This window comes from Falco peregrinus, chromosome 16 (genome assembly GCF_023634155.1).
Source record: "Falco peregrinus isolate bFalPer1 chromosome 16, bFalPer1.pri, whole genome shotgun sequence".
NCBI lineage: Eukaryota > Metazoa > Chordata > Aves > Falconiformes > Falconidae > Falco > Falco peregrinus.
In genome coordinates, this window is record NC_073736.1 from 6922997 (window position 1) to 6939497 (window position 16501).

The window sequence follows — 16501 nt, forward strand, 5'->3', positions numbered from 1 at the left end:
TGCAGCAATATCAGACTTGCCACACTTACAGGAGAGTTTTAATTAGAAGTGAAATTACCTATTAGTACTAAAACTAAATACTAAATTTGGTATTTCCTGTTTGGCTTGCACTGCTTTGTAGGTAGCTGTCCTGAAGCAGGGAAAGATGAGAGTTCTGGCTGGCTTAGGCTGTGGACACTAGGCTGACTCTGTGCTGATTTTGAAACTTCATCCTCTAGCTTTGGTGTGTTTGGGATCATAGAAACAGATTTCTTCAGCTAGTTTCTTTGGTTTCTCAAAGTTCACTGCAGCACATGCAGTCTCGGGGTTTTTTGTTTGTTTTTCTTGAGCAGAATAAGGCTGGAATTTTCTTAGTAAAAGCACAGTGCTGCACTGCTTCCTCCCTGCTATGACCTACACTTCCAAGGAGACTTGCTTCTTCAATTCGGTGAATGGATGTCCTCAGGGATGCTTGATTGCTCACCTTCTGCAACTTTCAAATTCATGTTGAGAAACACTATGTTTTTGCTTGGCTTCCATAACTCACTTGCTGCCTGAGTGTTCCTAATGTTCTTTTGCAAAATTCCCAGTGCGAATCCTGTGGTGTCCCTGGCGGCGCTTCCGACCTTTTTTGGGGGGTGGTAGGTGTAAACTTTATACCGCGTCATTCAGTTCTCTTCACCGTGCAGACCTGTAGCGTCGCCGAGCTGCTGAGTGGCATAGCCCTTTAGCCTGGGGTGGCGAGCAGGGCGGCTGTCCTGGCCGGGGGGGCTGTGGGTTCCCTGGGGCTGGGTGCTGCTGGCCCCTAGTGGGTGTCGGCCCTTGCTGCAAGAGCAGCGTGCTCTGTAAGCGGTTCTGTGCTGCTCTCACTGCGGGGGAGTTCGAGCTCACCTAATCAGTCATTTTAATTTCTGCTTAAAGAATTTTGAAAATTTTTAATAACGCCTGTAAGTGGCGCTTTCTGACATGGTTAAGGTGAGATCGGTTCTGCTTGGTTTGTGGTTGAAACAAGCTGTGAGACTGCAGTATAGAATGCAAGACTGGCCTAAACGGAATTGCCAAAATGAGATTGCCTTTTAAAAGGAAGGCTTAAGATTGCAGATTAAATATAACAAATATCTCATTAGGAGAAGTATTTTTCTTTCTGTATGTGTTTTCTTGCCTGACTCCCTTTGTATCACAAATTCCCCCAGGGAGGGTGTTAGCCCAGATTTTGTCTGCATTGTTTGAAAAGGCCAAGATGATACAATTTAGTTTCCCAGATGAATTTTGTTGCAATTCTTACCATTCAAAAGGAGGATACCGTAGAGATGCACTTAGGTACATTTGCATTATGGCTGTCATGTAACACCTTGGATATCTTGGTGTTTTCATTAACAGTTGCTTAAGTAGGAGTTAATAGTATTAAATGCAACTCAAGTGGCTTAGGCCAACACCCAAATTTCTCCAAGAGAACCTCCCAGAATATTTTTTAGAAGAAATTTACAGAATCATCTTGGTATTTGTGGCACATACTCTGTTTAATCCAGATTGGATACATCAGGTACAGCAGTGGCACAAGACTCAATACTGTAAATGATATACAAGTTTCAACATATGCACTACAATTCCAAAAGAAGACAACAGGAAACTTGGTTCTTCTAGAAAGTTGTTCTCAAATGAAGCTACCTGCAGTTGTATACAGTACATTTTGTATCTCCTCTGATGTAAGCAAAGCCCATTTATAGTACGAAAATAGAAAATAATAAGGTTGAGAGCTTCTTAGAACATAAAACTTCTAAAGAAAACACCATTGCATTGGAATGCCTTACTGATTTATCAAAAATATACCATCACACGCATTTTTTAAGATACTTCATTGGTCCAAGGAGCCAGTGGGAGCTCCCAGTCATAGTTGCAACGGAACGGAGAAGAGCATTCGATATGGTTGTTAACTTCTCACCCAGACAGCTGTGTGACTTCTGTGACTAGCACTAGTTTAAATCAAAATGAAAAGAAACACGTGCACACATATACACACAAAGTAACAGACTACTGACTGAGAACAAAACTCAAGAAGGAATTTTCACAAGCTCTTTGTCACCTGGTCTTTTGACTGTTCCACCTGAATGTTTTCTAGCACAGTTTTTGCATTCTGAACATAAGTAGCAGTATTCTTCTGCTATGCTTTCTCCAGAATTCTCTATTGTAGTTTGTAGGTGTTCATGAATTGAGCTTCAGTTATGGAAAGAGGAGGTATTAAATTCTACACAGCTTGTATAATTGGCAAAGAGAGGTGAAATGACTTCTTCGAGGTCACTTGGTGATTCATCAAGACAATCGGGAGTAGAACATAGGTTCCTGATTCTAAATCTCCTAGCTCTAGTCAATGTGCATGCTGCCTTCTGTTTGGTCTTAAAGTTTTAGAAAGATAAAACAATTATGAAAAGCATTTATGGCATCATTAACTGTGAAGCCTAAAAACTTGAGCTCTGAAGTCATATATCTAGTGCAGTTGCTCAAAGTGTTGGAGAAAAATAAGTGATTTTTTTAAAAAAAATCAATTAAGACGTATTTGGTCGGTAAATTATGTGGAAAAGGTATGTTATTCACCCAACTTTAAAAGCAGAATAAAGCTTTCAGTTCAAAGCTGCTGATACTCGCAAGCCATCCATCAATGCTGACTTTGTAACTCTGCCATAGTCCAACATAGAAAAATTATTACAGCATCTAAGGGGTGTTGCAACCTATAAAGTAAATGTGATTTTTAATTTACTGAATTTGCTTTGTAATACATGTAGGGTACAACGTGTTTACAACCTCTTACTTAAAAAAGCAAAATATTTGAAGAAACATTGCTTTTGTTAGCTGGTATTAATCTGGTTTTCATGCGCACACCTTAAGCTGTCTAAACTAGAATGATAAATGCTGCTTTGCAGTATAAATATATTCTCAACTGTTTCAGGTTAAACAAGTAGCGTTGATTAAAATTTAGTATTTCTGGCCAACTGTAAAGGAGGAGGTATTTTGAATTACCAACTAACCTTATTCTACACTAAAGCCATGTGTGTTACTTAGTTTACCTTTTCCCCAGTTCACTTTTAGCAATGATAATTATTTGACAGACAAAAGTAGTCTCTGGGAGAAGAATTTGCAGTAGAAAGTTTTATGTTCCTCTTACGCTTATAGGCAGCTAACTTACAACGTGGAAAGGAAAATAATTTAACATGGTGCGAGGGAGTATAATGGCAGCAAGAGAGGAAAAAAATAAGGAAAGAATTATGGCTGAACAGCAGGGGGAAAATCCTTGACATTGAGATCTATTAGTCTGGAGTAAGCTCTCCAGGGAAGCGGTGGGAGTCCTTCCCTTGGAGAATTTTAAATCTAATCTAGAGAAAGCAATGCAGTGTATTGTAGTGAAGGATCTTGTGCTAGCTGAGGATGAAATTTTTTAATTCTTCCATTTCTGTGTACCAAGATGTGTTATCTGTGGCCTCTTCTTTATGGGTGTCCTTAAGATTTTTAAGGGAAATGAAAGTAAAAAGGTGGGTTTTAGAAAAAGTAGATGGAAGCCAAAGCTTAGATAGATGTGAAAGGTACTTCTCATCATTCTTTGCCAATTGGGTGTGATTCCTTCTGTTAGCAGTCCAATGCCAGGTGAGAAGAGAATAAATCTATTAATACAATATGCTTGAAAATCTGAAAATATTTTTCCCTCAGAAAAGGCTTTGGAAAGGAAACAAAATGCTCGGAAAAAGGTGTTGCTCCTTTGAGTTTTTTAATATTGCTTTATGAAAGACTGAAAAATAATCCCCTTCCACTTGCTTTTTGTACAAACAATCCATTTTTATCCTTTTTTTTTAATGAACATTTCTAAAACTGTTAAGAAGTCATAAGGAATTTGGGGGAGGGGAAGGCTTTTGAAATGAACCGCCAACATGCTATTGATGTTTTGTTGAGCAGTCTTGCTAATGAGGCTGTTTTTTTACCACCTGCCTTTCAGAAAGGTATCGGGACTAGAACCTACCTATGTTTCTGGATGCTGCTTCTCCTGGAGGTGGCCCACACCTGAAGAAGCCCCCTTCCATCTGCATCAGGAATGAGCAGGATTGCAGGGGTATGTGATGGTTTTCGTATCCGTATCAGTGTATGTGTATGGCCCTGGGGAAAGCGAGAGGGATGCTCGTAAGGCAGGGCAGCGCTGGGGACCGTTGGAAAGAATGCTCCAAATCCTTCAGTTAAAGTTCTGGCCTAGTAATTTTCAGGAGTGACTTGGCCTTATCTCAGGAAGAGTTTATAAGTTGCTATTTAAAGATTATAAAGAGCCTTGCAGTTTAGTAAAGCTATTTGCCTAGGAATAAATGGCTGTAGTGCAGTTTCCATGGTCTTCTGTGCAAATGCTTTCCCTTCTTCTCTGTGTTTCATCTGAAGGATGCTATGTTATGCCCTACCAACCACTGATAGGATGGTGATAGATTCTTGTCTTTGCTGTTTCAATGAATGCACAGTGCTCTCATAATGAGGATGTAGCTCTGTTGGGCAATCCAGGACACTTTTGTACTAGCATATTTTCAAGTGCTTTCGGAAGCATTACTCAGTCTACTTCAAATCAGGGTATAAAGGGAGCTAATGCCTCCATTAAAAATATTTTTAGCCCTGTTCCTCTAGGCACAGACTCCCTTAATTTTGTATCCTCTGAAAGTCTGTGCTGAGGTTCTAACTGCATGGGGCAGCACCTGCTAAGTTAATGGTGGAAGAGGCAGGCCATGTGTTTTTGAGCAAGGATAACAATGATTCGTCTTCTGTGGAAGAGAATAAAGGCCATGGCTGCATGACATGATTGACAGTCTGAGCCCTAGCAGCCAGCCAGAAACCCCAAGGACTGGCTTGCCTCCTTAATTTTTTTATTTAAAGCGCTTTGATTGATAGCAATTAAATGCACCAGTAGTGCTTTAGACAAGGGCTGCCATGATTGCTATTTACAGATAAAGAAATGGGTGCAGAAAGATGAAGTGGCTTGTTTACCACGCCACAGTAAATCAGGAATAAGAAAGGCAGCACCGAGAATCCGTGTTGAGTCCCTGACTCTTTGTAATGGTTTACTCCTGCGCATTGGAAGGAACGCTGTACCCTGTCAGTACGGTAGCATTTAACCCTTGTTCTGTGCCAGTGTAAATGAGGTTGCAAGGTGGTAAGTGGTGGAGAGCAAGGCCTCTGATCTACAAGGGTGAGGGTGTTTAGATGGGGAGCAGATGATGACCAATAATGAAATTATAGCAAAGGAAAGATTAAATTAAAACATCAAGAAAAAACTCAATCATGGTAAGGTTAACTGCAGTATAACCTCCTACAGGAAGCAGCAAAGGCAGAGAGTTTTAATCATTTAGAACAGGACTAAACATAGTTTTGGGTAACATATTACAGCACTGGAATAAATGACTATAAGCTGATGCAGCTACTGAAGGCTTAGCCATAGCCCTAATATTCCTAGAATGTTGTAGGTTTCTAAGGAGGGTATTGAGTTAATGCATCAGCCATCTGAGCCCACTCTATAGACTAATAGGTTAGGAGTGCTAACAAAGCGGATTGCTAGCTCACATGTTTAAGTCGGCATGTAGGTCTATTTATCTATCTGTACATGTATGTGTACTTATTCATATGTGTAAGCATGTATATGTGTATATAAATATTACATCAGAATAGATTATGACAGATGTTAAAAAAAAGTCATCCCTTTGCTGAATCAGCCTCAAAACTGCTTTGAGTAGTTCTTTAACGTTGGTAAAATCACTGTTCAGAAACAGGACACTTGAAATGTTTCCTTGTTATCTACAAGCTGTTGGGGGCTAGGTGCATTGCCATTGGTGGGTATGTGTAGGGTCTTGAAGAGGCATTTGTGCATGACCACGATAATTAGCCAAACAGTATATGACAAGTGAAAAGGTGGGTGACGTTGTTCCTCACTCTGCCCTTCATGGGTCACACCTGTTAAGAAAAGGGGACTTGAGAAGGGCAGACTGGAAGAAGAAAGTTACTGTTCTTGGGGGGTGGAATCAGTTACGTTTCAGGACCATGTATTTCCTTACAATAAATCATTCCTCGAAAATTCTGAGAAAGAGGCGCTAGGACTGACCACAGCTTTGTCAGAAGTATTTACTTCTTAGCAGTACCACGCAGTGTTACTTCAGTTTTTGGTTGACTAGAATTGTGTGACTTTTCCCAAACTAAGTGTAGGAACTGCAAAAAGAAAATGCTGTCTCTACCACACTTTATCAAATGTTTCCCAAACTCGAGTACTGCTCCTCCTCCTTCTCAAGTGGATGCGTGCTGTAGATCCTGTGCTGGGACTGGAGAACTAAAACTGCTAACCTAGTCTACCCCCCAAAATCAGTGCAACCCAGAAGCCATTGATGAGACAACTGGAGCCCTAAGACTGTGAAAAAGCCAAATACCTCTCTGTCCATGCAAGATATTTGGCTCTGGGGTTAATTATTATCAAGTATAAATCCAGACATTATTTGGCTACTATTTACAATGGGTTGTATGTCCAGTGCTAGCAAAGAAATTTATATATATCAAAATCAGAAATTAAAAAGCATGGGCATACATTACAAGAAACCTCTGTTAGACTTAGGAACGCTTGATGCAGTTGAGTTCAGTGCTTTCTCATTCTTTGCCATTTGTGTGTACAGTATTAAAAAAGAATCCTACTTTTTTTTTTTCCTTTTTAAAAATACAGAACTGGTAGTCTAGTCACACTCTTACAAGTAAGTGATAACAAAAATAGAAAGCAGATACCCATGTGGGACTAAAACTCTACTAAAGCCTGTCCTTTTTTTTTTTCCACAAATATGTTTTCACAGACAATAATTAGCAGACAAACACACTGTTTGCAATTGCACTGTATTGACTTAAAAGGCGGATACAAAATTGTCTAAATAAAGAATGCCATCCAGGGTGAAATAGTTGTGTGTGTGTGTGCGTGTGCACATACGTGTGCTGACACATGCTTGTATTTTCCTACTGTGCACCCAATCATGGAAGCATGCTCTGCTCTTTGTAATTCAGTGTTTCTGCGCACGCACACACACAGAGGAATGGAAATAGATTTCTGTGACAGGTGGCTTCTTTGTCTAAATCTTTTCCTATAAAAGAAAAAAAATGTGAAATTTTGGTTGGTTTAAAGGTTCTGCTCCATGAAGAAAAAAAATTCACAAAATCCATTGTTTTTCACCTTTTCAGTCATTTCCTCATGAATAAATATTATCCATTAAAAACCTTTAAAAAGGTGCTGCGATACACAGTGTTATATTTCTGTTTTCTTTATTGACTCTTGTTGCCATGATGATTCTTTTCCTCTGGCATCTGCAGGTGATCATGGCACAACACGCTCTCCTCCATGCAGGCTTTTTCCTTTAACTGGCCTCTTCTTCCCTTTCCTAACCCTTCCTCAGTCCACAGTATGAATGCGAGTCTGAAGAAAGCTGCCTCGTTAGGTCTCCATTGCTAATTCGATGACAAAAGGTCAGGTTGGTCCATCCAGGCACAATTTGCAGCAAGAAAGGAACATGGAGGTGTGGAGGGAGAGGGGCACTGGTCTTCCAGCCTCCTTCTGTGCATGAGACATCTTACAAGGCAGAGACCTTGACTATGTTGCTTGTGGTGGTGGTGGAAATGTTCGTGGAGTGGCCGGGGCTGCTGGGCGGAGGTCTATTCTCACCTTCTGGCGTGAGTGCCGGTGGTGTGGGGATGCTGATGATGGCTGTGGTTATCTGGGCAGTTTTGCAGTTCGGTCTCAGCCCATCATCTGATTTCATGTTGAGACTGGAACGACTAGAAAACAAATTTAGTGTTTGGCTTTTTTTTTTTTTTTTTAAACAGGCAGTAGAAAGATTGGGAACGGGAATGGTAGTTGTTCTTAATCAGTATCTTACTGCTCTGAACTAAGGGCACAGAAATACTCAGAAGACTCCATCTAAATGTTCTTCCCAGTTCCTGCAAGGCATCATTTATTTCTACCCAGATTACACTAAGCTTTTGTAATATTCCCCCTGGTTAGGATACTGCTTTTCACAGGGCAAATCATTCTGTTTCCATTTCATTCTTGCATAATTCTAGTTTAATTAAGAGGACATCTAAATATACCGTCCTGTGTACTGCATCTTTTCAGAGCACAGGTAGTTCTTTCTGAGAAAGGTATGTTGTCTTCCTTGCATTTCAAATACCTCTTTCAAATTCACTGTCCCTTGATCTTTTCTATTTTTTCGTCTGTCTGCAGTAGTTTCAAGGATCTGGCAGCTGGGAGCATTCTTATTAGATCTGCATCAATTGCATCCTATAATTAATTACAGAGGGAAAATGATAGGTTGATTGCTGTGCATCTGCACAGCTACAGGAGTCTGCTATTACCAGCCACACACGTTCATTTTAAACACAAGGCCATCCTTTGAAAATGTAAAGCTCCCAGTTGGAAAGCTGTTGCTGTTGTTATCTCAGAGTGACTCACCAAGGGGATGTTTGTTGATCTCTCAAGCATCCCAAGAACGGGCCAGAACCCATTCTGTTCCCCAGTTGCCCCAGTCACGAGCTGAGAGTGGGGCAGTTTTAGGGACTGGGTTGTTCTGCCAGTGGTAACCAGTACACCCAGTTAGTTGCATTCCACATGGAAAACAGCTTAAAAGCTTTTTTTTCTCTCTCTCTATTCTTACACAGTTTGGTAAGCAAGTGAAATAACCACCAGTGTTGACATTTAAAATGTCACTGGCATCTGATTTAGCACCCGCTGAAATAGACAGAATAGTTGACATTCCCCTGAATTACTGTTGCAGGTGCTGGTTTAAACTATTGTCATATTGAAACTGCAATAGCTAGAGACTGGTTTTGTGCTTATTTATTCATAATTCATTCTCTGAAATGCCCTTCTGACTTCACCCTGGCACAAAGTAGTCACTTGCCGCCCTAAAGGCAGCTTTATTTCAGTTTCTAGATCCCTTTATTAGAAGTGGGGAGAAGAATGGTAAGTTCAAAACCAGCCCGGTGCACAAGAAGCTTAATGGGCTGAGGGGGATTTAGAAAGTAATTTAGTATTTGCAAGAAAAGTATGGTGAAGAAATTATTTTTTCAGCTTATAGTTACGTATAAAATGAAAATGTAAAAATTTTCTGTTAAGAGACACTTCTTCACCTGTGTCACTAAAGGCTTTTTAGGTAGACACCATTGTGAAATTCCTCCTTATTTGTTTCCCAGTGATGCTTGATGCTTACAGTTGCAATTTAGACTTTTGGACAACAAAAATCAGAGAAGTCAGTGTGTCCCTGGTGGGCCATGTCAGTGTATACAGCTCTCTACAGGACACCAGATTGGCCAGTAAAGGCTTGGAAGTACTGGGCTGTCTGGGAGGTGGGCTGTGAAGCAGTCCCGTGCCAGCTTTGGTGAGAGGCTCACAGCTGGGACCTGCTGCCTCCTGCATGTGTGATTAGCACTTCATAGGCAGCCGTCAGCTGGAATTCATTCTTCTATGTCCAGTCTGGCCAGAGCAGAGCTGCACTAGAGCCTAGCTTTGGTTCTTCCTGGAACAGCTAGGAGCCACTTCCCTTGGGTTGGCATTAGAAGGAGGGAAACAAAGATGCTCCCAGCACTAGACCCCTCTCCCTGGCTGGAGAACAGGCCTGTAAGAACACCCAGTTTGATAACAGACTTCAGAGGTTTGCATGCAGTAGTTAGCAGCAAGAGCCTACTTACTGTACCTTGTTGTAAGCGAGGGCTGCTCACTGCACTGGATATGGATGGTGCTGAGCTCCTGCATGCTCCGGAGGCGGGTGGCTGGCACACTGGAGTTGGGAAGGTGAGTGGTCTTCTTGTTACGGCGAGAACAGCAGGAGGTGGTCAGTCCATGGTGACTGGACAAGGAGGGGCTCCGAGAAGAAGGATAGTTTTGCATTGAGCTCTCCATGCAGTTCTGCTCGAACAGTTGCTCATCTATGAACTCGTGGTTCTGGCAGGGGAAGAAACAGTGCCGTTACTCTCTGGTGACACTGACAGCTTTGGCCCAACAGCAGTTTGTTTTCAACAGCACCTTTTGCTAGGTTGGCGGGATGTGTCAGCCCCTTGTCTGTGTAAGATGCTCTCTGCCTCCATGCCTGAAATGATTGGCACTAGGCAGATCTTAAAAATAAATGATCCTGCCCTTCAGTCACTGCAACCAAGAGAAGGTTTTGCTCTCCTGCATCAGTAAGGGAATAAGAGATGCTGTTGCAGTGACACAAGCATATCTATTAATGCTGCCTTGCTTAGGCTTGCTGCCTTGCTGAGATGGTTAATATATTGTGTTCAAATTTCCTTTCATTTTTGTGTCTGGATTCTAAAGTGGCTTCAAAAAGTTTGCAATGCCACATGGTTATGAAACCCAAGAGGAGATTCATGCTCCTTTTTCTTTGTGCCTGGGGACAGGATTGTGTTTTCAGTGACCATCTTGACATATAACTTAATGGCAGGATGTTGCTTGTATTGGCTATTGGGTTCAAAGAATACCTGCAGGTCATTGGGTGCTGTTAGCTGAGTGGAAATGAACATGGCAGGTGAGAGTGGGAAGTGTATAGGGGAAGGAAATCAGAAAGCTGAATCGGTAGAGTTTTTGTGCTAAGGAACAAGAAATCCTGAAAGAAAGAACTCATATGCGTGTATATGAACACCAAAGTAGTTCTAGTGAACATACTTTATCCAGTCAACCATGGTGAAGGCAGCCATCGGTTTTCATTGGAACAACTAACAACTCTCACAGGAAACAAGAGCACTGGATAGCCAAAAAGAGCCACGTGCACAGGCTCCCAAGGACAAGACCAGGAGCGAGAAAGGAAGCAAACACTCTCCAGACATGTCACAGAGACCATAGAGAAAAAAGATTGAATTAAAAAGGAAATACCTTGATGGTGGAAGTTCGTACAGATAACAGGGGATCATCCACAAGATAGGACAATCCCTACGGGACAACATGCCAACAAAAGATAAAAACACAATTGATTGTCCATTCCAGCATTCAGAAGTTTAGTCCCAGCATTAGATCTATTGCCTCAGCATTCCAGCCGGCTTGCTCAAGTTTGAATGGGCAATGGGACCTTCTCTTTACCAAACCTTGCCTGAATCAGACCCCTTTGTTCCTTCCTTCTCAGACTTGAGCTTTTTAATATTATATTCTTGGAAATAGAACAAAATTGGTACCAACTTTATACTTTGATCTTTTGAGAGCCCAAGGCAAAGGAAAACAAAGTTTCAGCTGCTGATTCGCAAGTAACAAATTGGAGTTGTATCGCCATTGGGTCACCAATGGATATGGGTTTTGATCATACTCTGTGAAAACTCAGAAGAAAGGTTTGGATTGAAGGAATGGATTCAACGCACTCAGCATTTGGAGGAAACATGGCATGTGAATGTCCATACTCAATCTGGGAGTTGGAAGGAGTAGAAAAAAAATTCCTTTTGTTTGAACAAACTCCACCTGTTGTGTTAACATGACAAAGTAATCTCTGTTACAGCAGCTAGAAGTACGTTAGGGTCACTTTGCCATGACACACCAGATTTGTGAGCCATTCAATTGTAAGCCTGTATGCTAGTGATGACCACAGCTATCATGACAATAAAGTGTACTTTTAGAATCCTTCTGCCTCGTTTAAGGAAAGGTGAATTGCCCATTAAAACAAGTTTGCAACCACGGTACATTCCTCATTCCATTCCTGCAACTTGGTCACAAAATGACTCTTCAGTGTTCAAAAATTCCTTTACTGTGATTTAAACTTTTGGGAGGACAACTGTTGCATAGTATTTTAATAGATATGTGAACTACAGAATTTCCATACAAGCTGATTGAACTATTTTGATTCATAATTTCAGACCAGGATCCAAATTTGCTATGTGATTTGATGGTAATTACATCATGGTAATAACTGGCTGAAAAATGTGGGGGAAAGCACATTAAATATTGTGCAGATTCCTATCTAGGTTTTAATCAAAATTCAAAGTATCACTGTTATTGCCACTCTTTTCGTTTGGAACATTTTCAACCACTGAGACTTGGTGTCTGAGTAGGTTTGTTTGCTGGAGGCAATCTAGCTTGGTTAGTGCGGAAGGCTAATACATCCACAAATTAGGATATGCTTTGGCCACGTTGCTGCCAGCACCCTACCCAGCTCATTAGCAACAGAGCAACTCATGCAGCTCCCAGAGATGTTCATCTGCCCTGTGCAGAGGTCAGAATTTTTATAAGCCTTTACAAAGTCAGGGCCTTACAAGGGTAGACCCTGGAGGCAGCATTGTCAGCTTTTGTTTGCTTCAGCCAATTTGTTAAAGTTTTCAAATTAAAGTGAAATATGGGTCATAGTAGTGAAGGTTTTAAGCATAAAGTTCTAAACTGAAGAGTCAGATTGTGAAATATCTGCTTGTTATGTAACATTCAAAATTGCTAGAAATAAAGACAAGATGAGTCTTATAAAATAAATTAAATAGTCATTGATACAGGAAGAATCAGTTTACTGTCCTTGGAATGATGACCTTTATAGCTCTTTGTGATAAACCAGCTGTACTCAGCAGGTCACTGTAATTAATCAGTCATCTTCTTCCATTGTATCGCTGAAGCCTAAGTGGTGTTATTCCAGCATAAGCTGAACTATGGAAGTGAAGGTGATTTATCTAAAAGAAAGCTTTCACAAGTCAGAAATCAAAAGTACATTTGATGATGGATGCAGATAGAAAAAGGCATGAATATTTCAAGTGTTAACCTCTCTTCATTCTTTCTAGAATGAATCATGGTATAGATAATGTGCTCCTTTACTGCAGAACCTTTTACATATACCTGGAAGTAAAACATACGTGTCAAATACCTGGAACATTCCCAGAGAGTTCTGCATACAGAATCACTTACTATTGATAAATAAAATTCTCATTCCCAACACCTTGTGTGATGCAAACAGAAGAGTCATCTTATAGAAACTGCTTGACTGGCTTTAAGATAAATTACCTGCTCTTGTAACCAGAACTACAGTGAGAAAAAGATATGTGCAACCTTTAAACCCATTAAGAGAGTTCATCTGCTGTGTGCCATATAAAGGGCTAAAGGTTATTTTTTTCCAGCCTGTTGGCACTGGTGACCAGGTTGTAGTGTGGAATCACTGACAGCCTGACATCTTCCTCCTCTTAAAGTAGCAGAACTGTCCTTTAACTATTAATTAGCACAAGTAGCAAGTATATATGATGTGTGACTGACAGCACAAGACAAATTCACTTTTCAAAAAAATGCATTTTTCTCCTTCAAAAGCACTGAAGTAATTAAACTTAACATAAACCTTGTTTATAGGATTTCCCTAACCCCATGCTGAAGAGTTGTTTGCATTCAAGTGAACTTGCCTAAGCAGCCTGCTTTTGACTTTCTACTGGTGTAGATGACTGTGGAGCAGCAGATAATCACATCGTTATCCCTGTGCATAGTCTTTTTTTTTTTTTTTTGTTTTGTTGTTGTTAAGATGACAATGAAATAGATGTGCGTGTAACCCACTGCAGAATATTCTTTGGAGCTCGAGCATGAGCCCCCCTGGCGTAGTTCGTAGGTCTACTGAGTGTGTCTAACTGAGTGCCACTTCAGAGCATACTGTGTGCACAGCTTTTCCATAGGAAACCTGGGCCAGGCACAAAGACCTAGTAAGATGGAAAAGGATTGTGTTGCTACTTACGGTTGTTTTTTCCAGGCAGTGCAGCAGGTGGTGATGTTGGCTTTCAATTAAGGAGGTGCCTTTAGCCATGTGCTGTTCATCTTCAGTGGATCCCTGAATAGCCAGAAAAAGAAGGGGGGTGGGGGACACCAAAACCCAAACCAGGTGTAAACCCATGAAAATAAACAGAACCTCCAGCTTTAGCTTTCACAGGGATAAAGAGAACAATTTCAGTGTTGCCAGCTCTCAGGTTTTTCTCATGACTCTTACGAGGTTACCTCATTGTTTTCTTAATGATTTGGCTTGTAAACTCAGGTGGGGAACTCAGCTTTCATTCAAAACCAGTGGGTTTCTAGCCATTTCATAGCTGGGGAGGAAACCTGGGAAGTACTGTTGATATGCTATCAAGGTTCAGAATCCAGAAGGTAGGAAAATAAGAACTTGTGTTGTTTTAGTTTTTTAAAAAAAACCATTAAGACTTTTAAGCTTGGCATGACCTTTGAATGCCAACAGATGTACCCTGAACTCTAGTCTCTGTTAGGAGGCAAAACACAAGCTGTCTTGCTTTTGCTGAGCTGAAAGCCTGACTCTGCCTGACCTTCAGGGCTGCTCAGCACTGGGGCTGTTAGAACTTGTGTGTGTTATTGCCAAAGCCTCCTGAGTCACAGCTACATGCCCGATCAGAAAATGTGAACCTGGGCTTCGTGTTTTGGACTTGTAATGCTGTTTGTGGAGTCAGGACTCCTGGCTCTGTCTCTCCTCTTCATGGACATTGCCAGTTGTTCTCTATACCTTGTACCTGCAGTGTATTAAAAGGGGGCTGCTCTTTCCCTGCCTCAGTGTACTCAGTGGTGGGGAGTTTATAGCAGGTCCTGAGGACTGGGTTCGGTGCAGACTAAGGTGTGTAACCTCTCCTGTGGCCAAGCCCTCTTTGAAAGATAGGGAGAAGGGAGGAACAGGCAGATGCTATGTATGTAACAGTTAATCTATATAAATCATCCCATTCAAGCATACTTCAAATTAAGAAGCATTTGGCAGCAGTGGCAAAGGATTTATGTTCACGTGAAATGTGACAGCAGTTCCCTAGGAGAAGGAAGGTCCCATCTTCATTAGTTTCTTATGGATTGCGGCTTTCACTCTGTAGAAAGGCTTACTGTGATTTATATTTTAGTAATGCAGTGCACAGGTGTCCTGCAAACTGACCAGGAGGATTCCACTGTGCGTCACAGCACAAAACCAGAACAAGGCAAGCTTGTGCCAAAGGGACCACGATACAGATACTTGACTTGTACAGCAACAACTGTACAGTTGGGGACCAGCTTTCCACTTTTTCCCCCTGCGTACTTAAACTGCTGAAGTGTGGCGAACAAATTTGTAAGCTAATTCAGAGAGTAGGGTATGCATAGAGTCAAGCAGGCAGCCTGTGCCATCTGGGAAGGGATTGGGTACGGCTGGGAGTATTTAGGTCGAAAAACTATTACAAGGAGTGGTCCCTTCTAGAAACAGAAGAAGGGTTGAGGGGGATGAGCTGCTTTTTGGCATGTCTGTTTAGAGACTCCTGGTTGGAAAGGCTTATTGGGGCACTTTTGCTGGTCTGTTCTCAGCTTCTACATCAGGTATGTGTGTGTGTGGTGATTTGGGGAAGAGACTGCTCAGACTGCAGTGTTATTAGTGGTTAGGATAAGCTACAGATCTCAGACCAATCTCTGTGCTTTTGTTAAGCTGAGGGGCTTGATCTGCTTGAAACAGCTGAAATAGAAATGGATAAGAGGTTAGGAGCTTGAGCTCAGTATATAATATTTAGCTCATGCAGAAAGCTTGGCATCAAGCATTCATCAAAACAGCAGTAGGCCAATTTAGTCAACTTGGGTGTGTGGGGGGGAAGTCCAGTACTCTGTATTTTTGATTTCTGTGCTGTATCGGTGAATCAGATGCTTACATTCCTCAAAATACAGCATGTCGCTTTACCCTATGATCCGATGATCAGCTCCACCTCAGAAATGGAAGGAAAAGAAGCAATGAAAGTGGGTTGTTTAGAGATTTTCTTTGCTATTTGGAGCCAGGATTCTTTTTCTTACTTCCTGTGTTCTGTAGTGGCAGATTTAAGATCTGGGTTGTTAAGGAAGTTCTCTTACTACTACTGCTTAAGCTCATGATGTTGAAATTCACTGTGATTTCATGACACATTAATATGCACATGTCTTTGATGACTAGCATTTCAAAGACAATTATGTGCGTTAAAATAGCAATTAGGTGTTGTAAAATGTTTCCCTGTGCTCCATAAGTAAGGGGTGCCTGGTGTCTTCTCTAATGGCTAAATCTGAAAGTCGGATATTGATGTGTACAGCTTGAATCTCTGCTTAGACATGAAACAGTAGTATCTAACTGTTCAAGAGAGAAAATGAGTGGGACGGAAGACACAGCAGAACATCTTGGCAGAAGTGCCAAGATGTTGTCTGTTGCTCTCAAGGGGGTCAAATTCAACTGTGCTTAAAGCATTGCTTTTAAATGCACCCTTGTGTCCCAGTGAGTCACTGCAAATGCGTGTTCTGGATGCCATTTTCAGGATGGTTCTGTGATCCTTAAGCGAAGGAGTAACTCTGTCTCTGACAGATGCCAAAACATAGCTGAAATGGTACATTAAGAAAGCTGACTTACTGTACACAGAATTAATAGATTCCTATGGGAACGCATCTTAGGCAGGTTATGGATTTTTTTGTTGCCATTGTTTTGGAAGATGAGCAATCCCGGAAGTATTTTTAGAAGTGACCTAAAAAAAATCAGTTCAATTTTTCTTATTAACAATCCTCCTGGTGAGCTAACACATCAAGCAGGTCCTGTTCGTA

At 41.3% G+C, this 16501-nt stretch overlaps 1 protein-coding gene and 1 long non-coding RNA gene across 6 annotated transcripts in view; one reads left to right on the top strand and one right to left on the bottom strand.

The window, feature by feature from the left end:
* Positions 1-1480: 1480 nt before the first annotated feature.
* Positions 1481-16501, bottom strand: part of KCND3 (potassium voltage-gated channel subfamily D member 3) — a 132554-nt gene continuing 117533 nt past the window's right edge. For 3 of the 5 annotated variants that reach the window (XM_005230312.4, XM_027797058.2, XM_027797059.2), the window contains exons 5-8: positions 13677-13769; positions 10880-10936; positions 9705-9952; positions 1481-7791 (exon numbers count right to left, since the gene is read on the bottom strand). In XM_005230312.4, the coding sequence (XP_005230369.1) occupies positions 7587-7791; positions 9705-9952; positions 10880-10936; positions 13677-13769 (603 nt within the window). In that variant the 3' untranslated portion in view covers positions 1481-7586. Of the gene's footprint in view, positions 7792-9699; positions 9953-10879; positions 10937-13676; positions 13770-16501 lie in introns of all 5 variants that reach the window. The other 2 variants (XM_027797060.2, XM_005230313.3) reach the window with 2 other exon arrangements.
* Positions 3970-16501, top strand: part of LOC114014190 (uncharacterized) — a 261955-nt gene continuing 249423 nt past the window's right edge. Inside the window, exon 1 of the long non-coding RNA XR_003557607.2 lies at positions 3970-4075. This is a non-coding gene — a long non-coding RNA (uncharacterized LOC114014190). The remainder of the gene's footprint in view (positions 4076-16501) is intronic.